This window comes from Manacus vitellinus, unplaced genomic scaffold (genome assembly GCF_001715985.3).
Source record: "Manacus vitellinus isolate BGI_N305 unplaced genomic scaffold, ASM171598v3 scaffold_17_pilon, whole genome shotgun sequence".
Taxonomy (NCBI): Eukaryota; Metazoa; Chordata; class Aves; order Passeriformes; family Pipridae; genus Manacus; species Manacus vitellinus.
In genome coordinates this window covers 2,967,543-2,989,749 of record NW_021939256.1, presented here as the reverse complement: position 1 = coordinate 2,989,749, position 22,207 = coordinate 2,967,543, and the positions used below count along the sequence as shown (strand labels likewise).

Here is a 22,207-nt window from a genome sequence, read left to right as displayed (position 1 = left end):
GTTATTTTCCAAAATGAAGTTATCACAATTTGAAAGCAAAGTGAAATTAAATTACAACAGGATGATTAAGAACTCAGAAAACAGAAGTACCAATCAGCTTAATTCTACATGTACTTTGTTACGTAAGATCACATGTATTTTAGCACTGTTAAAAAAAGTGGAGAAAAAACCATAAAAAACAACAAAGTTGAAAAATAACAGCAAAGCATAGAGGTAAACCTGTATCACTTTATTTTGTGCTATCAGGAAACTCTGAAAAATACTAAATATTATTTTGGATATTTAAGAATAAGATGGGGTATCCACATTTCATTTACTAGATCTATCTATATGAGTATGTGAAAGGAAAGTACATTGCTTTGGACTCTTCTGGAAAAATTCAGGAAAAAAATATATTTAGCTCTGCATTCTGCATACTGAAGTCAATACAAATAGAGCATCTTCCTTCACACGTGAATTTAAAAAGAAATGTTTATTTGGGCGTTCTACACCATCTAAATTTCAGGCAACCTATTTGGGTGGTTATATTAGGTAACTTCTCTTCTAGAATTTTTCCTGTCTGTAGTAAGTGGGGATAAGTTAGTCCTAGGGAACAAATTCTTCACATAAATTAAGAGTTGGCTAAATCTCTTCAGTCTTTAAAAAAACCAAAAATGTCATATTATAGGAAGTAACCAGCAAAAAACAGAAGAAAGAACAAAATATCGAAGCAAATAAAACTGAAAGCCATGCAAATATTTACAATAAACACAAAAGAACAAACTGTCTTCGTATTAGGGACTAAGGACCTAACTGAGGAACACACCACACCTATCCAAACTTGGGCAGACTGAATAGAACAACAATGTGAATCTCAAACTGTAAATATAGAGTTGTTACTCTATATGCCAGAACATGGATGTGTCTCCACTCAGTTATGTGACTATGTATATGGAATGCAGTGATGAGAATTACTCAATGATATGCATATAATGGAGAAAAAAAAAAGCAAACAGTGGTGCTCTGAAACAACTGGACTAGCAAAACCAGAGAGAGGCTCCAGACATAATTTAGGTAAGGGCTTTAGAACATGTCTCCAGATAAAAGAGGCTTGCAGATCTAAATGAAACTCTCCGGTTTGTTTCTTCGTGTAAGATGGGAAACAGTACATTCATTGTAAGTACACAAGATTACTAAAGAATGTCTGATTCCACCACAAACTTTATTTTTCCATAAAAAACCTAAATGATATTATATTTGCCTGGCTGATGAGATCAAAAGGCAGCAACATAATGAAGATGTAAAGCCAGTATGAAAAATCGTTTTTTAGAAATGTATCAATATAGAAAAGAAAAAAGATAAAGGAATGCAGAGTTAATCACCAGATAGTAAATACAAACATTCTATCTAAGAGTTAACTCAAACTTGAAAGAAAGCCTTTTACAACACAAATACTTTAGGTGTGTGAGTTAGACCCAAATAGTACATACCCCACAACAGACAATAACCAGCATCAAAAAATAATTATCTAAAAAAGTAAAAATTATACACAAAAGTATACTTCAACAGAAGTCTGAATTTAAAAAATATCTAGATGGTCTTACTAAAGATCAACTCCAAAAATACCCCACCAAACTCCCAAAACTCACTCTCAGAAGGAGGCATGAGGTGTCAGCTGTAGCATTAACAGACATTGGTCAGTTCCCTCTTTCAATTGTACTTCCAGATAAAATTAACATGCAGGTATGCAAGAAAGACCTAAATTAGTATCCCTGTTAAGAAAATTTTGCAGTATGGACTACATAACTACATTAATTAGGCACTAAATAACCCTTTTTATAAAGGAAGGTTATGAAAACTATGAGGGGCAGAGGAGCTTGAGAAAAGCTTTCATAAATTCCAGCACTTGAGAACTATTTCTGTAACATCTATGACCAGCAATCATTAAACTGCTGAGTTTTATCCTTGGTTGTACTGTACCTGATCTTGTTCTGGGAAAAAAATACCTATTATACCAAAGTAAGAATTAGGCTGTCTGAGAAACCAATTTTCTTTGTTGTCTGAATTTAAAAAACATTTTAAAAACTTAAAAATATAGTGCTCCTGAAGAATTACGATAAAAGTTACTCAACTCTTCAGCCATGCTTTATGAGACAACAGCTCATTCATAATACCAAATATTCATAAGTTAATCACCTTCTTGAATGCAAAGACTGGTTTGACTGGTACTGCAGCAGCTGTGTAAATACTCATACAGGTCATCTTACTCTAAACACTGCTTATAACTGCTTAGATTTTGCTACAACGAGCCTTAAAAAGTAAAAGGACTGTAAAAAGGTAGGTGCCATTCTGCTTTCTGTTGAAGCACCTGAATGACTATTGTGTGTCCTGATGCAAATATATAGCTCAAAGTGCCTTTCTTTGTACAGCAAGTTAGTTTTTTTAAAATCTATTTTTAATAGTTTGAAATTAACCACACTTATATCACATAACATAGGAAAAGTTTGAATTAAACTCATGCCAACAACGCTTATATAATTTCAAAAACAACTCAAACGCTTTGTTACACTATAAATATTTCAGCAAAATACATTTACTTCACATTTAGGGTATGTGCTACCTACAGCAAAGTTGCTCTGCGCTGCATAATGTAGGGGTGTTGCACCTTGACTATCAGATGGGATGGTTCCAAACTTATTTCTTTCTAATAAGAGATGGACAATCTGTGCATGACCTGAGAAAAATAACATAATAAAACCAGATAAATATCAAATCCTAAAGTTAAACATCTCAATATTAAAAAAAAAAAAAGAAAAAACCACAACAAACCAAACCAAAACAAAACTTTGCAACGAATTAGTTGAACTTTTCCAGAAAAAGCTTATGGCAATTCAGTTGAGACAATGCACTTGAGTGACAGGTCAGTCAGAAACAGTAAAGTGATCATAGACTGATGATGATGAGCATTTCTCCATTATTCGTACATTAAAAGACAGGTTAAACTAACATTGACAATTTCATCATAGGTCACATTGTTTTACAGAAATCAACTGCAAATTCTTTACTTAGGATTTGTTTAACCAAAATTTCAACTGAAAATGTGTATCAGAATCTGGAGGTCAGTCTACTACCAGGTACCATAAACAACAAACTCACACACAACTCCTTCCATCAAAACAGATTAGAATATTTTTAGATTAAAATCACAACATTTTTGAGGGATGGGTAAAATTTATATTGACTTCATAGACAGGAAAACAAAGACAGAGTATAGTATATTGCTGCTAAAGTCAACTGATTCATTCATATGCTTGCTTGAAAGCATAAAAAGAAGAGATGTAATGTTGCTATGCTCTTCCCACCTGAAGACTATTAGAAGTAAAGTGAGGTGCACTGGGAGAAGTTGTTTTGGAGTGCAATTCTAGCAGGAAAACCATAGGAGTACTGAGCCTGAAAAACAGTTGCCTGAACTTTCAGGACAGACAACTAGAAAAAGGGAATTTAACTCTCTAATCAGGACAGGAGGCCTAGCTGAATCATCTACGGGAAAGAAGGTTTGAGGGAGTTGAAAAAAAATTTCTATTGTGTGCAACAGTAAACAAATTGGTGCAAAGATGGATCTCACTTGGACATTAATGTAAGGATTAAAACTTATTTCTTGAAGTCAAGAACTGCTGTTTCTGTAATACTTTTACTTATAAGAGATCTAACTTGGCTGAGACTTTTATCTACACAAAAGAAAAGGTAACAGAAGCAACAGCATCCTAAGATGCAGTCACGTGCAATTCCTCATCACTACAGAAAATCTGTGGCTGTAACCCTGTACTACTTTAAATTTCCTACTGTTAACCTATATAGTAACATCTTAGTCTCTTTGAGATCTACATTTAGTATTTAGCTTAAAACCAGAAGCATAAAAATTAATAATGATTTACCAACCACAAGTTCCCCAAGGGCCCGTGCCACCTAGAGATCTCATCAAGTTCACAATGTACTCTTGGAGGTCTTGGCACATCTTCGCCCTTTATTCTACATTGATTAGACAATCCATTTTTCCAAGACACAAAACTTCTCTCTTAAATACAATCAATTTCAAAACACAATAAATTTTGCTTCTTGGACAGAACCAAGTGTAATGAGTATTTCTTTGGGAGACTGATCCTATGACACTTAAAATGCTTCATAATTTCTCTGTAAATATTCAATATCCCTACTTCAACGCAAATGTAAATTTGAGAACATCCTTATTTTTTTCTTTTCTTTTTTTTTTTAATAAACATAACCAAACTAAATGTATATTGTCACTGGAGTTGCAGTAACTTGCTCCAGTGAGCAATATGATTCTTTTATTGGCATTCTTTGTTTGCAGTGTCCCAAAGGGTCATTGGGATGAAGCCAGTTAAAAGGGGAGAGAGACTGTTTGAAGATTCTTTTATCTAGTACATGGTGATTATTTTTTCCTCCTGCACATAGAAGAATGGAAAATAGGAACTTAATTTTCTAAATCATATTATTTTTGTGGCTATAATTTTATGGTTTGTCTTTCCCTGCATTAAGAATTTTTCTATTTAATCAAGTTTTAACTTGTTTTGCAAAGATCCAGCTTTGTAACCTGTAAAATCAAACTGTGCAGAATTCACATACGCAAGGTTAAAATTTACAGAGCATCTGAGTCTCAGGGTAACAATCTGAACAGAAAAAAACCCTTTTTTGAATAAAACTTGTTGTAAGATCTGATTAGATTGTCATAACGTGACTGATAAAGAGCTTTTTCTAGAAGTAGGAGAAGTGCCAGTTCTGCCATTTTTTGTTGTTCACTTGTGCTGGTATTATCTGATTATCTGTGGTTTCTTTGTAAGTAATTTGTTTATTTTGTGAGGGGTAGTTTAATAAAAATTAGATAATATAATCATAAATCCACTTAACTGAGCACACATACACTGCAATACATCACAATAGGTTGAAAGTGAACACAACTGATGATGCCACTGTCAACCACTTTGTGTTGTGGAGCTACTCTCCTCTCTCAGGCACCTCACAAACCCCATGTGGCCATCTTACACGTGGCTCAAGTGAGGGTACTAGCATCAATCCATATATGAAATATTAGTAAAGTTCTCTAATTTTTTTCAGATAAAAAATAAACAAGTTCTGATATTTTCTTCATGTACTCCAGTAGATTGTCATGCATTCATGCTGGCGTGTACACACACCACTTCAGACACCACTGTACCACTGGCTTTTTTAACCTATGATCAAAGCTACATATGCAAGAACATCTCAGTGTGCTCTAACTGTTCTTAAACCATCAGCATATATAGCCTCTTGAAGTAATGCATTTTACAATGCTTCATAGAGAATCTGAAGCTAAAACAAGCAATTGACACACAAACTTCCACTCTTGGTCTAGCAGAAACTACTATTGTTCTAGAAGATTAGTTTGCATAATGTCAGGCTGGAATGAAATAAAAATCACAGACAAAGATTAAACACTACAGTCAATTAATGACTAAATGATTTCAGCATTGTCCAGTTTACCAAGTAAGGCTGCCCAGTGAAGGGGAGTTCGAAACAAGTTGTCATAAGATGTTACATTGCAGCCTTCGTAGGAGGTCAGGACATCGACAACTGCTACATTCCCATCTGCAACAGCAAAATGAAGGGGAGTTCGTCCTTCATAGTCTTGCCAGTTAAGCAGAGATTCTGTAGGTGCAGCTTCCTTTAAAAAAAATCAACACAAAATTAAAAGATATTTAAATTGAAGAGAAGAACTACATACTCTTTACAGATTTTTTTTAGTCATATTAAGGAGATAAACTGTCCTTGTTCAGTAGACTATAGCTCTACAACCAAATACTTTTGTTACCATATAGACTACTTCCAAGTATTTCTTACAGAATTTTTTATACTGTATTATTGTACCAGATCTGATTTCTAGTATAAACCCTGTAGTTTTACCAGTTTGTTTTGCAAGTGGCTCCTTACACAGATTTTTAAAATACTAACTCAGACTCTTGAGAAAACAACTAGATCTTCTTGCATGATTTTCTATGATGAAAATGACATACATATCTTCATGTTTTCACCTAGAACACTCCTTTTTTTGCACAAGTTAATCTTATGGCTTTCTTTATAATATTTTTCTAGCATTTTACACCCCCAAAGTATTTCTAAAGGAGTTGTCAAGGTCTCTAGCAGACAGGATAAAAGTTAGAGAGTACTTCTAATGAATGCATCTACTTGTAATGGGCTTAATTTTGAATTCAAAAAAATCTTTTAAAGTATCAGTATCACATAACATAGGCACTAACAGACATAACTTGAGCTTTCATCACCTTTCCTAAAAAATAGGCTAAATTACTTTCACATAAGGCTCCTAGATATATAGTTTTGTGCTATGATAATTTCCTCTCTCATGACATTTTTCTCCAGAGATTTCTCTTCATTACTTTCTCCAGCAAAAGAACACAACAGACACAAATGAATATCATTTTAGCATTGTAGAGATCTCCAAATGTTGAGTATCATAAAGGTCCATGAAATACAAGCTTTAAACTTAACTTTCCTGAAAAAAAAAGAGGTATCACTAAAGAAAATGGTTAATGCTAATACAATAGAAACTCGGGATGCAGGACGCTAAACATCTAGAGCAGAAGCAGAATGTCAAAACAAGAGTTTAAATAAACTATAGGGAGTCAGTCTGCTGTTCTATCTCCACCAATTCAGAATAATACAGTAAAGTCATGGGAACCTTGTGTAAAAGAAAAAAGGAATGTAGTCCTGAGATTTTTAACTTCCAATGCTAGAGTGGATTTTAGTCCATGATAACTGAAAAAAGCAATCCTCCTGAAAATACAGAGCCATGCTATATATTACAATATAATTATGAAAGAGGAGTGAGAGACTGTGATCAGTGCAGCTTGTTAACAGTTAAAGCAAGTTCCTGATCCCTTTCTCACTAAACTAATCGCAATTTTTCCTATTGACTTCACTAGGTACACAAATAGGCCATAAAATCACTTGCATTTGCATTATTTGATGTGTAGAAACTAGTACACAGAAAACAAACATCTAACATTGAGAACGATAAATCAAGAAGAAAGTCAGGAAATTCCAGAGTTACAGTTTCTATTCAAATATTAATTGACCCAAGTTGTACATTCTGTATTTTCTATGTAATGGATAAAAAAAAGAATACATTTAGAGTAGTGTGCTGGTTTAAAGGTAAACCAGCAGGGGAAATGAACTCAACTCAAAAGAGAGATTACAAGTTAGAATAACAATTTAATAAAATAATACAGTAAGTATGATTATACAGACAAACAATTGGTTTTGACCCACAAACCCCAAACGTATAACCCAGCACCCTGGGGCATGAACAGAGTGGTGTTCTTTGGGCCCCCTGAGTCCAAAGTAAAAGGAGAGGGGAAAACCTGTTGGTGAGAGTGCTGTTGCAGTCTGGTGGAGAGTGGTGATTGCAGTCCGGTCAAGAGTGGTGGTTGCAGTCTGGTTGAGAGCGGTGGTCTGTAGTTTGGTTGAGAGTGGTGATCTGCAGTCTTCCTCTGGATCCCATGAGTGGTTAAAAAAGGTCCCAAGACTCCAAGATTATATATCCTCCAGTTCAGGCAGGAATGCCCAGCACCTCCCTCAGGGCGGGAGGTTCCTCAATGGGCATGAGGACAAGAGCACCCTCCTGTCTCACAGGCCTCTTAACACCCAGATTATAGCCTGAGGAGTCAGGCTCTATGGGCGGATGGTGTAAATGGTTCATTGATAACAGTTTCTGGGAAATAGCATGGAAGGCTATAGAATACACAGTTTTGGGTTACACCCATACAATGATGAACTGGTACCAGCTGTTCTAACTAGGACAAGTAGATTTCACCATATTTTCTAAGTGCAATCTGGCTAAGTTAATACTGTAGTAACTTCAACTCTGCAATGCCCTGATTCTTTGTTTCTTACTGTTTTACCTTCTTACAGTGTCAACTTAAACCTCCTAATATTTGATTAATATAAATTTTCTAGAGCTAAACATTTACATACTTAGCATACTGTATGTAAAACAGAGAATCACACCATAGTTGGCATTGGAAGGGACCTCTGGAGATCATCTAGTCCAACCCCCTGCTAAAGCAGGTTCATCTGGAGCAGGAGGCATAGAATCACATCCAGGTGGGTTTTGAGTATGTCCAGAGAAGACTCCATCACCTTTCTGGGCAGCCTGTTCCAATGCTCAGTCACCCTCACAGTAAGGAAGTTTTTCTTCATATTCAGATGGAACCTCTCATGTTTCAGTTTGTGCTCATTGGCCCTTATCCTGTCACTGGGCACTACTGAAAAGTCTGGCTCCATCCTCTTGACACCCACACTTAAGATATTTGTATATATTGATAAGATTCCCTCTCAGTTGTCTCTTTTTCAGGCTGAACAGTCCCAGCTCTCTCAGCCTTTCCTCCTAAAAGAGATGCTACAGTCCCCTCATCACCTTCATAGCACTTGGTTGGGCCCTCTCCAATAGCTCCTGGTTTTTCTTGAACTGGGGAGCCCAGAACTGGAGACAGGACTCCAGATCCCACCTTGTCAGGGCTGAGTAGAGGGGCAAAATCACCTCCTGTAACCTGCTGGCAGTGCATCCTTTCCGGGGACTGAGGCGATGCTGAATGGCCTGTAGTTTCCTGGGTCATCCTTCTTCCCTTTCTGAAGACACTGGAGTGACATTGGCTTTCCTCCAGTCCTTGGCTTTCCTGTTCTCCGTGACTTTTCAAAGATGATGGAGAGTGGCTTAGGAACAACATCTGCCAATGCTAATTAAATGCTAATTAAGTTGCCTGTCTCACATATAAAAAACTTCATCAGTTTTAGATTAGATATCAGTAGTGTTAGCCACATTTTCCTGGAGAAAAAAACTAACATACTTGGAACATACTGGAGTTCATTAATATATCTAGTACAGTAACAGATGATCTATTAAAAAACATTAAAAAATGATAAATGTGACTTTCAACTAAATACAATTGAAATTAATATTGTTACATGCACAAACCACAACAATCAAAGCATGTATAACACTTCTTACAATAAGCATTCAAAAGCATTTACCTGAACCAGTACAGTTCTGTGAAAAATTGTATGTTCTTCCCCAGCCTTAAGAATTTTCAAGAAAAAGATAACTGATAATATGCTTACTTTTTATCTATTCATAGACATCAGCAGGGGGAGTATAGAGCCCACTGCAAAAACTCCGTTTGTCAGAATCACTTTTAAGAATGACTAAACATGAATGACGATATGCACAGAAGTTATTACTGAGAGGAAAACATCTTTGAACAAAATGGACAAACAAGAAAACAAATGCTTCTTTACCTATAATTTATTGATGTAATCCTGATACCTAACCTTCAAGCCTTCCAGAGGCACAAGAACATACTAAATAAATGACTCCTAAAACTCCTCACTTGAAGTCACTGATGTTGCCAAAAACATATCCCCCATAGTAAAAAATGCTACTTTTGCAAAATGGTAAAGAATCTTCTAATTCATATTCTAGTCTAAAAGTTCTTGCGTGCTTTGAAATTTTTGGCCACTTACACTAAAATTTTTTAGGCTTCTTTCTGCCTACATTCAAGAGTATAATTTCTTTGGAATTTCAGTGGGTTTGGTCTAAAACTAGCTATAATTAAACTGTCATACTGTATTAATATTTTAAGAAAAATACACAGAAGAAACAGAAGCTAAGCATTTTTCTGTGGCAATTAGAACAATGGAATTGTAAATAATAATGGAAAGTGTGGTATAAATAAACGTCATGTCTCTTACCATGAAGAATAAATAAAGAGATACAAAATAGACAGAGAGTACTAAGCAGTTGCTTCCATCATATTAATGGAACCTTATTCTGTTCTTTTCTCCTTAAATCTTCCCAACGTTTTTCATGTAATCAAGCACTGCTGAATCTGGAAAGGTGGAAAAGGAAGTTGACCATGAGAGGATCTCCAAATTAGAGTTTCTCTCTGCTTCACATTTACTTTCTACATATGTTGAGTTCCATTTTCGCTGTATTTCATGGAATTCAATATTAGATATAACCAATTTGTGCATAACTGTGACCCCTGCAAACCCAATCTATTTCTTCAGAATTCAGTTGAGCTCTTTTCATTATTGTTTATTTTGGCAATATCAACGGACTTTGTACTATACAAATATCAAACAGAAAGATGACCTTATTGACAGGAGACAATAAATGGCCACAACCAAAGGCAGACTATAGAAAAACAAGACAATATTTGTCAGTACCATAGACTGTTGTCTCAATAAAACTAAAGCAACTAAACTTTTGTCAAGTTTTTGTAAAGCAGCACTGGAAAATTCCAAGTAGGACACTAGAGAAAAATAATTTTCTGGGGAATTCTTCCACAGTGTTAAAGATGGACTCTCAGGTAGATAAGGAACTGCTGCATCCAGAGTAGTAGTCACCATCTCAATGTCCCAATGGATATCGATGACAACTGGTGTCCCTCAGGGGCTACAAAGGAACCAGTGATATTTAATGTATTCATCAGTGACACAGACAAAGGGATCAAGTGCACCCTTAGTAAGTCTGCAGACAACACCAAGCTGAGTGGTACAGCTGACAAACCTAAGGGATTGGATACCATCCAGAGGGACGTGGACAATCTCAGGAAGTGGGCCCATGGGAAACTCGCAAAGTTGAACAAAACCAAGTGCAAGGTGCTGCACCTGGATTGGGGCAACCTCCTGTACCAATACAGGCTGGGGGATGAAAGACCGAGAGCAACCCTGCCAAGAAGGACATGGGAGTGCTGGTGGATGAAAGGCTGGACATGAGCCAGCAATGGATATTAACAGCCCAGAAAGCCACTTGTGTTCTGAGCTGCACCAAAAAGAGCGTGGCCAGCAGGTTGAGGGAGGTGATTCTGCTCCTCTACTCTCTCCTCTGAGACTCCACTTGGAGTACTTCATCCAGCTCTGGGGTCCCCAGTACAGGAAGGATATCAACCTGTTGGAGTGAATCCAGAAGAGAGCCACAAAGATGATTAGAAGGCGGGATCACCTCTCCTATGAGGAAAGACTCCGACAGCTGGGATTGTTCAGCCTGGAGAAGAGTAGGCTCTGGGGAGACCTTACAAAAGCCTTCCACTACCTGAAAGGGGAAGAAAGCTGGAGAGGTCCTTTTTCAAGGGCATATAGTGATAGCACAAGGCAGAATGATTTTAATCTGAAATAGGGTAGGTTTAGATTGGATATTAGGAAGAAATTCTTTACTGTGAGGGTGGTGAGGCACTGTACCAGGTTGCCCAGAGAAGCTGTGGATGTCCCATTCCTGGGGGCGTTCAAAGGGTTGGGTGGGACCCCGATCTAGCTGAAGATGTCCCTCTCCATCACAGGGGGGGTTAGACTAGATGACCTTTAAAAGTTTCCTTTCAACTCAAACTATTCTATGATTCTTTTAACTGTCAGACTTTTTAAAAACAAAACAAAACAAAAAATCCAGGCATGACCATGATTCTGTATTACCTAAAGAAAAACTTTGAGAACACCTCCAGTATGGAGACAGGTATTTTTAACCCTTTGTATGTAGTGCATCTCAATGAGACAGAGTTAATTTTCCTTGCAGCAGCAGGTATGGTGCTGGGCTTTATACTTCTGATTAAAACTGTTGATAACATACCTATCTTTTGGCTATTACTGAATAGTGCTTGCACAGCATTAAGGATTTCTCCTTTTTATGCCCTGCCCTGTCCTGTTACCCTGCTTCCCCCAGTGAGTGAATTTGGGGTGGGCAAGAGACTGCAACAGGACACAGCTGGGACAGTTGACACAACCTAACCCAAGCAATATTCCATACCATATAATATGTGCAGCAAAATAGCTCAGGGACAGGGGGAGGGCAGGGAGGATGCCCGTGGCTACACCATTTGCCTTCCCAAGCACAATTAAGCATGCTTCATGAAACTCTTTTTCCACTTTCCTGGGAGTGGCTAACATCTGCCTGCTGATGGGAATAAATTTCCTTTTTTGCATGCAGTTTTTGCTTTCTATACTGAATTGCCATTATCTTCACCCACAAGTCTTCTTGTCTTCCTTCTATTTTCTCTGTCTTGCAAGAGGGGAGGTAAATCAGCAGCTGTGCAGGTGTTAGGCTGTTGACTGAGGCCAACACAACACAACTATTAAAAACATTTGTCTTGACTAACTAACATTTGAAAATGTCTGTTTTGAATACACATATCCTTACATACTTTTCAGCAAATTTATTTCTCTAGTGTGGACCAAATTTTGTTTTTAACAAATTACTTCACAACTAAGTACAAATTACAAACATCTTGAATAAACAGAAGTAATACAGAAATAAAATTGCTTTAACACTGGAAACTTCTCAAATACTATTTTTATAGTAAAAAAAGGTATCACTAACTGTAAGATTGCTGATGTGATTTGGAGAGAAGCAAAGCAAGTTTTCACATGCCACACTTAAATTCTCAACTTTCCAGCTAATCAGGGAGACAGACATGTAAGTCCTACTAGCTGGCATACAATCACTATGTGTCTAGTTCTGAAAGATCTTTGAAAGACAAAGATACAGGAAGATTGTTGTAATGGGAGATAAAATTTCAATTGAGACTTCTTTATCTTTCCACGTTAATGAAGTTCAGAGATTTCTACAAAATAAAAACCACGGTAAAAATCAAGCTGAGCATATGATTTCATTGTACCCATTATTTCTGTCATTGTAGAAAATGAAACTGAAACACTGTAAAAAGAGAAAATATGCCATCAAGGCAAAAAGTATTAAATCCGTCCACAAAAACAGTGGAAGGTCTTTCAACAAACTGATTGTGGGCTGACTGATACTTGATCAAGTATTTTCCAGAATTCTGACTTGAAAGGCCAAATTAAACTAGACTTTTCAGCACAGTTAACTAAGAAAAAAACCTTTCAAATAATGAAGAAAAGACACATAACAAAGAAATCAGTTGCAAGATGCAACTGAAATGATCAATATGACTGGCCATTTTAACTATGAAAATTTGCAAGCCTGTCCTCCCTCCCTTACTCTCGAAATGAAGTTACATATATCAAACTAATTAAGAGCACACACATAGTCCATGAGTTAGAGCAAAGACATTTTTCTGTAGAACTCAGAAGAAACCCCTTTCAAGAGAGAAAAAATAGTAAAGATTTTTTTTAATAAAATTCTGGATATTAGGAAAAGCAAACCATTTCGTTCTCAGAGAGTCAGTGGACTAAAATAAAACATTTCAAGAGAATAAAAATATTTCTACAGAGTAAAATAGTAAATACAGAAAATGTTATATACAATAGACTTTCTTACCAGAATACATTTCACTGTGTGAATTGCACTAGGGTCCTTGTTGTTAGCTGCCCAGTGAAGTGGGATTTTTCCTTCAATATCAGGGATTCCAATATTTGAATCATGTTTTATGAGAAGTTTCACATGCTCTGGGTTATTGTAGTAGGCACTCCAATGCAATGCAGTTTGCTGGAACACAATTTTCACAAGTTTTACAAACACACTGAAAAATTATTGTAATCTGAAAATTAAAGTTGGTTAGAACCTGAAACACGATTTCACTACATTTTCACCAAATGAAAGAGATCACCTAGTCCAACTTCTCTGCTCAAAGCAAGGTCAACTAGAAAAGATTAATGAGGACACTGTCCAGTCATATTTTGATTTATTTCCACAGACAGAGACTCAATAACCTCTCTGGACCACCTGCTCCAGTGTTCAACCCTCCCCACAGTAAAAAAGTATCTTTTCAGGTTTAAACAGAATTTATTACATTTCAACTTATTCCCACAGCCTTGTCTGTTCAGTGGAGGCAACTCAGAAGTGTCTGGCTCCATCTTCTTTACTGCTTCCCATCAGGTGTTTATACACATTGATAAAATCACCCCAAATTGTCCCTTCCTCGGGCTAAACACTTGCAGATGTCTCAGCCTCTCCTTGATGCTCCAATCTCTTAATCATCTTTTGGCTCTCCACTGGACTCGCTCCAGTATGTCTATGCCCTTATTATACTAGAGAACCCCAAAGGAGGCAGAGCATTCCACTTGTCATGCCACCGGTGCTGAACCGGTGGAGGGCAGGATCACAGGTAAAACCAGATTTAAACAAGAGGTAAACGAGCCATCTTTTGTTACACTTCAATAAAGAGGACTGACAGAAAACAGAGCACATGTACCTAGGGTGGCTGACAACTCAAAATCAGCGAAAACAGGCTTTAAACAAGAGGTCCATCTACCTGAGTAAGTAGATAATCACACATCTTTGCTAACAAGGTCTGAATTAGGTCTAAGCTACACCATCTTACATGAGACCTATACTGAGAAACCCTTATGTTTGGAACACAAGTATCTTTAGTAGGAGATTAATTGCTTCATATTTATTGGGCTATGGCAGGAGAATAATGCCCATGCTACTTAGCATTCCCCGTTGACTATTTGATGCAGCAGCTTCAGACCTGGAGAAAATACCTGTCCTTGGTATTCAGCAGTTGTGTCCAAGTTAGAATGATCATCTGAAGCAGGCCTCAGCACCAGAGCTGCACTACAGAACAACTGCAATAAATAGTGTGGTCTCTCTTAAATGTGAAAATCTGTTGGAATAACACAAATTGATGGAGAAGTGTATAACAAGACTACTCTTCACTAGAGGTAGATGGCACTGAATGCTGACGCTGGACTTGGATTCATCTTGAGTAAAGCTTTTCACTTTTTGTACTGTCTGTGATGACTCAGAATTCTGAGGTTGAATATTACTGAATCTAATGCCCAATGACCCATAACAGTCCAATAAAACATCAAAAGGCAATCCATGCTCCTATTGCCAATTCCATGCCAGTGGTATATTTTTATGGGCCCTATTGCTGTTGATAATTACATAAGTAAACCAATGTGTGGGGTTTCATAAACAGCAAAATGTTGGCATATTAATAAGTATTTTATTTTTCAGACACACCTCTCCCAACTGCCAAGTAACAGAGAGTTTTAAGATACCAAATTGATTTTATTCTCCATCTCTCTTACCCCCTCTCCCCTGCTAAATATGACATGGCACTTTGATTCAGAAACTGAGGAAAATAACTGCTGTGGGACATTTGTGTATGGAAGTACAATGTCCTGGACTAGCATCCTTGGACAGTGACATAGAATCTCTGAGTCCACTATCATATATTTAGTATCTCTGTAAAGGAAGAAGGAAAAAAGGAGCCTATTTTTCTGTGTTTTTTGCTTTAAGTCATTAGTTTAGTATTGATAACAATACTTGTCTACTTGGTAATTCACTGGAGAAGAGCTCATTCTAAGGTATAACTGGAGGGGCTGTAAGGAAACATCTGATAACTGGCACTACATACAAGGACATACAGCCTAGCACCATAAAGTGCCACCAGAGCCTGTTGGGATTTGAATTGAATAAACTTGTAGCGGTAGAAATTTGTAATACATTAATGAATATTATTATTAATTGAAGCTGACTACTATCCCTAGAAACTGACAGTTGCACTGAAAGCAGAAACTTTTGGTTACCAAAAGGCCAATGTAGCCTTGGTTCACTGGCTTCTTTCACCTACAAACAGTTTCAGCCAGCTGCCTACATGGAAGTAGATGTAAAAAAGACACTTGTTGTGTCTCATGTTCAGGAATTATATTTGACAATCTTGATGCACACAGTTGCAGTATGGAAACTGAATAAGCTATGTGTCCAAAAGGGTCAAATATGTTGGACTCCATCCCTGAGATGGCCTTTCACCAACCTGAATTCCATTTTCGCTACTGTGATTATTCATCACATGAAGTGGGAGAAAAGTGCTCTACGTTTTGTGGGGAATCTGGCAATGCTTTGAATACTGTCTTGGAAATCTGCTAAACAACAGGCAAGGTTCCTAAAAGGTTTTGGCTCATTTTTATATACCTTTGTTAATTAATTAACATGGTCAGGAAGTCAGCACGACCTCTCCAGAATGACTGCTGTAATTATAGCCAGGGTTTCCACGATACGTGTTAGAACACCCTGGAAGGAAAACAGCTGATTGCCAGGACACAAGCTGGTTCAAATCCATTGTCCAGAGGGGACAGAAGATTCAGTTGTTGGAAACTGTGCTTGTAGCTGTCTTATCCTGTTTCCTAGATGATAAAATCAGATAAGGATTTCAGATTTTAAGCAGATACATCACTAGAAAGTCAGATCTCCTTCTCATACTACGTCCTCTTGTGGTAGAATGTGAGCTACGGAATGATGACTTCCACTAAGCCCAGACTTGCCAAGCTAGTATGTTATCAGCTGATCCAAATAACTTGATCAGGGCACTCACATTTGAATCAGTGGCAGATATTCCAAGATCACTTATAAACTGTAAGAAAGGGACTTTCTTGCTCAATGCTTAAAAAGCCTCCATCACCAGGAACAGTTCCAGTTGTATTCAATACCCTTCCAGTGGTAGTTACATAATTCGGTTTTGGTCTTTCTTTTGCTATCTACATTCATAATGTTTCACTTTTTGTTATTATATCCTTGCAGAAAAAGAACAAGCTCAGGGAATATTCATATCTCTGCATTCTTTGAAAGAAGTCTCTTTTATATTTCAGGATACACAAACTGCTCAAACACATGAAATTTAAACTAGATATTCACAGATTAACACAGGTCCACAATAATTACTAGAAATCTGCCTACTAAAGGCAGTGTGATCATCTCCCAAACAGAACACGGATCAAGCATGTCAACAAAAATGATTAATCTGTTTTGTTCAAAACGTATATGGAAACACAAGAAACCCTTTACGTAGAACGTCTGCAGGACTGTGTGAAAGTCTGATGCTTTCTTATACCCTACTATTAATGCTAATGGACACAACCATTTCACATTTGTTTTAAATCAGGCATTGCTAGGCACTCAAAATTAAGAGCCACACTAATCTGAGCACCTCAAAATTTACAGTGACTATATGCTCAATAACTATTCCTTCTTTTAAAATGAGTTACTATGCTATTACTGTGGACTAGCATTACCTCTCTGTATGAAGAGTAATAGTAAATCAGTTTTTTTAAGAACGCTTTTCTTCTACCACTTTTCTTCTATGACCTGTCATCTCTTATGGGTGGTCATTCTAAGGACAGTCCTTTTTAACAAACATCAGTAGATTATTTCCTGAGGCTCTTAGAAGACAGTGTGATTCCAAAGCAGGCTGGTAATTTTACTGATGTGGTAGAGCATGACTTGACTTTGCAAAGGGACATGACACAACTCAAGACACTACAGGCACTATATGATACACCTGGAAAGTCATCTGCAGACTTCCTGGCTTTTCAAGCAACTGCTATCACTGCAGATGCAGAAAATTACTCTGAAGGGCTTTATTCTAAGAAGGTAGTAATATAAAACTCTGAGATCTCAAGATTACATTTTCTCCCAAGGAAGCCTGCAGTTTCACAAAATAAATGTCAAAGTGACTAACTGGTGCTCTGCTTCAATTGTAAGTCTCACGCCAGAATGTCAATCAACTTCATCATCACACCCCTCTCGCTAGATGACGCACTCATGGAAGCAACGGTACATGTGCATTGAAAGCAGACCTTCTGCTGCCAAATAGTCCCTTTTATGATGATAGTAATAATAACAACAACAACAACTTGATACCTTTTATTGACCCTGTTAGGAAATTGTCTGGACAAATGGTATCACATTCTATCCCACACAAAAAAGTCATGTATGACTAGGAGACTCAAAATTGTCCATTTGTACTTGCAGAGATACAGAAGAAAGGGCAGTCAACCAGATAGATTTAGTGTATGGATATTTTTACCCCTAGACCATCCCTATGGATAGAAGACAAGGAGTAGAAGTGAGGAAGTAAATCTGAGCCAGGAGAAAAGGTGCTGGGAGTGGTGGTTTGAAGGTGGTGTTCTAATTTTTTCTCGGTTTCTTACTATACAAAACTATTTTCATTGTCAATGAATGAAACTGATTTTCTTTATGTTTAGTCTATTTGGCCCATGAGAGTAAATGGTGATCAATACTCCTGTCTTTATCTCAACTCCTGAGATTTTCCAACTATTTTCTCTATCTGTCCCCATGAGAAGGGGGAGTGAGAGAGTGGCTGAGTGGGTATTTGGCTACTTTCCAAAGCTAAATCACGACACACTTCTAGAAGTCAGCACCTATGGAGAACTGTATCGATATCACCACCATTGTAGTGGACCCAGTGCAGAGTAAAATCAATCATCACCTTGTTGGCAGGACATCTGCCAACAGGGAACTTGCATTCAGCTCAAGATATTTCCTTTTTTTTTTTTCTTTTTGTAATTAAACTCACCTTTCGTATTGACAAATGCTTCGAAGGCCTTCTGCACAAAGTTTTCTAATGACTCTTATCATTAAATGATTCTAAATGTAAGGTTTTTCCAAGGAAGAAAACAAAGAGGATTTTTGAATCCTCTATTGTTGCAACTATTCTCAAGAAGAATGTCAGTGAACTCAGTGCAATGAACTTTGACATCATTAACATAAGGAAAATATTAATATTTCTATTTTGAAGACCTAGAGCAGTTTATGACTGAGATAATTTTCACACACATCTGTTTGATGGAAATCCAATTTCTACAGTTGCTAAAAGTGTTGTCTTAAAATAAGCAGAACTTTTACCTTATTTCTATCCTGAGTATCCACTTCTCCAGGTGCCATATGTTTTAACAACAAAGCTAAACATTTTGGGCTTTTGTGACGTGTAGTTAAATGTAATGGTGTCATATCCTCCAAGTCCTTCTGCATCCAGTTCCCTCTACGAGCCAGTAAAAGTTTCATGAATCGGTAATTTCCCTGGGTAAAGAAAAACAGCAGAAATTTATTTCAGTTTATCAAAGCAAATGATGATACTGCTTAGATATATTTACTATTGTAATACAGTGACTAAAAAATCTGCATCAAAACAGCTCTAAGCTTCGGAAACATATTTTTTTTTTTTGTTAAAAAACATGAACTCTTTATTTTTAAGTCTATTGTGCTGGTATTAGATGCATATATTCCATTAGCAGAGTGTGTAAGATAGGGTTCAGTAACAACGAAAATTCTGCAATATTATCAGAGTTTCTTAACTGTTTAACATCAATAAACATAAGACCATTACATGCCGGTTTCAGCATAGTAAACAGTTATCAGATGAGTAATAAAACATGATGAAAGAACACAATTTTAAAAATGAAATTAAGAAAAATTATGAGGAATGAATGATTCAGAATGATGCCTTAAGCCCCTAATTTTTTTTATTTTTCTAATATTGGTAAGCCTTATAAGTTTTATAAGTAGATTTTAAAAGCAGCAACCCTCCCTCCTTTGTCCCTTGCCCCTTTCCCTTTCCCTCTAGCACCCTTTACACATTCTTTAAACCTCTTACCCCTGAATACAGCAGAAATGTTTAGTCTTTTGTCAAGGCAAGGTCTAGATCGTTGGCAGAACAGCATATCAGGGCCTAAACCACAGAACACAGTCAAGAATTGGGTGACTATGTACCCTTTGTGCTCTGATGAAGAGAAAGATGGGATGAACAGAGTGTCCCGAAACACACCCCAGACCCATTTTCAGGGGGTGGACCGGGGGCGGACCAGAGTAAAGGCCACAGGGTGGACACATCTGGGATTGGATGGATGGTATTATAAAATGTAACCTCTCAGGCAGGGCCTGCGCGCGTCCTGTAACATCTTCTGCCTTGGCAAAATAAACCCTTTCTTATCTCACCCCTAATTAACCGCTCTGGAGATTTTTTCAGCACCTAAATTCCACGGCAACAAGAAAGATAAAATGTTCTCATCTGATTAAGTAAAAAATATATGCAAAAGTGATCGTTTCATACATTTTTACATTCTTACATTTTTAAATTTGGAACTGTAGGAGTTTTGATCCTGCAGCACAGATGATAAATAGATGGGACGGTTTCAATGACACACTGAAAATACATCACACTTTGGACTTCCGCTAGGTTTTCACTACGTTTTCAAAAGAAATAATGTAGAAATGTTCCTGTGATCAATAAATGAAGGTCAATCCCCCAAAAAACAATCTGGGTTTATTTCTCAAACCACTGAAGAAGCTGTCAAAAATTAAAGATGTGATCATGCCATCCTGAAGAAGCTGTAGTGATTTAAGGGATAGCCAGCCTTGACTTGCTACTGTCCCTTACTTGGAGATTATTTTCCATATAACAGAGATGCTTCTGCTTCATGAAATCTGTTGGGTTTATCAAATCACCTTCAGTAGTTAAGTTTCAGTGAAGGACCAGCAACAGCTGGAGCAATAATTCATTAAAACAAAACATCTGGACCTATCTTGTGTGATCATGTTTTAAATATCTCTGTTCTTACCCCACTCTAACTTTTAACCTTTCCAAAAGTGAAAGGAGTCTCCTAACTTTGCTCACTGCCTTCCAATGTTTCCCAAAATATTAGCTTTTGCCAATTTCACATGTGGACAATTACCTATACATATAATGAAAACAGAAAGCTCAGAAGAGAAGATAAATTGTACTAATTCCTCCCCGCTCAGGAAAAAGCTGGAACATTTGATGAAGCCTTATTAGACCATGTACACAGGAAAGGTGACACCCAAATCAACAGAAGTCATGTCTTTGGATTTTTCTGCTTATGGAATGATCTGCAAATTAACATACTTCAGTCTGCCACAATTCTTTCATAAATCCTGTATGTTAACTTAGTCCCTTTAGGCTGTCTTTGGAAAAACAATGAGAAAAGGTAACCAAGTAGACAAAGGCAAGCAGTGCTAATGAACAGGGGCACTTCTGTATCTCATAAGACTCAGAATTGCAAATCACTTTGTCAGTAGAATGATAGGGTAGAGATGGGCCAAAGGATCCCAGAGGCCACCACAGCATCCAGTGCCAGGGCATGAAAATATTCAAGTTTCCTTTTTCAAAGTAGCCTTAAACACTGGGAGGGCATATGTTACATATGTTACTGTTCTGGTTTTTGTCTAATAGAAATGGAAGACTTGAGCTTTATGCATGCAAAATGGATTTCACCAAGTATAGCCAAAATAAATAAATGTGACCTTTTCCCCCTGCTACCCTATTTTATTTTAAAATGCAAAACAGGGAAAGCAAACCATGAATGACCTCAGACAAAATAACCTCTTCCTGCTTCTGACCATTTATTTTCATTGGTCCTTGCTCTTCAATGAAAGCCTACAAGAAAAGTCTGCCAAAAAACTTACCACAAACCTGCCTGAAAATGCAAACTTCTCTTGCCAGAGACAGCACGGCCACTACAGCATTCACAGTGAGAAGTGACCAAATCTCTTTCTTCTGCTGGGTGTCAGGGAAAGCATAACCTTAGGATTTTGTCCCTTTAATATGCAGACACACATCAAGGCATACACTGAAGTACAGGGGTAGAACAGCAAAATGTCTGTAGAGCTACTAATCCACAGTGAACATGCTCAAAATGAATTCATGATAAGTTTGGGAATGAGCTAAGCAAGAGAAAACTCCTCATTATTACCACTGTATTTTACAGGCAAATAGAAGAATTTACAAACTCATTAAAAAAGAAAAACAGAAACTAGCAAAAAAATCTCAAATGTATCATGATGGGGTTGGCAATTAGACTGGAAGAAGACAACATTAAATAACCTGAGAGAATATTAGTTCCGGAAGAAATATAGCTACGTTTCTTCATCACAGAGGATAATGCATTTGGTTTGTTTTCAGTTTTTCCTGCTCAAAGTGCATGCATACCCATGAAAGAAAAAAAAAATTGATTTTCTTTTATTGATGGATACTTATTGGAAGATTTACAAGTATATTCTTCTTTTTGAATGAATTTCACTGTAAAGAACAGTTAAAAAATTTAAAATAATTCATAAGACTAAGAAAACATGCCTTTTTATTATTAGAATTTCTTTGCCTATACTGTATTTTATTTTTGCTGTTACACATTTTTCCACCAGTTACTACTACATTATTCTCTTGCATGCTTAGCCACCAATAATCCCTCTCCTTACCACATGAATCTATAATAAATCCCTTCATTCTGAAACACAACAGACTCTGTTTCTTCCAAATTGTGGCAGATTTTTTTAAAACACCGCAACAGGAAACACCTGTGCTTACATTACTTATTTGAATTATCTTATCCATGTTCTTACTTCTGACTGCTGTTCTTTTCTTTAGTA

At 37.0% G+C, this 22,207-nt stretch overlaps 1 protein-coding gene across 8 annotated transcripts in view; it reads right to left on the bottom strand.

The window, feature by feature from the left end:
- INVS (inversin) overlaps positions 1-22,207 on the bottom strand; it is a 95,399-nt gene that overhangs the window by 36,538 nt on the left and 36,654 nt on the right. For all 8 annotated transcript variants that reach the window (XR_003915679.1, XM_029958937.1, XM_018070029.2 and 5 more), the window contains 4 exons: positions 18,671-18,844; positions 13,337-13,504; positions 5,518-5,698; positions 2,604-2,713 (listed from right to left, as the gene is read on the bottom strand). Coding sequence is in view for 7 of the 8 variants with exons in the window: in XM_029958937.1 (XP_029814797.1) it covers positions 2,604-2,713; positions 5,518-5,698; positions 13,337-13,504; positions 18,671-18,844 (633 nt within the window). In the remaining variant the exon portion in view is untranslated. The remainder of the gene's footprint in view (positions 1-2,603; positions 2,714-5,517; positions 5,699-13,336; positions 13,505-18,670; positions 18,845-22,207) is intronic.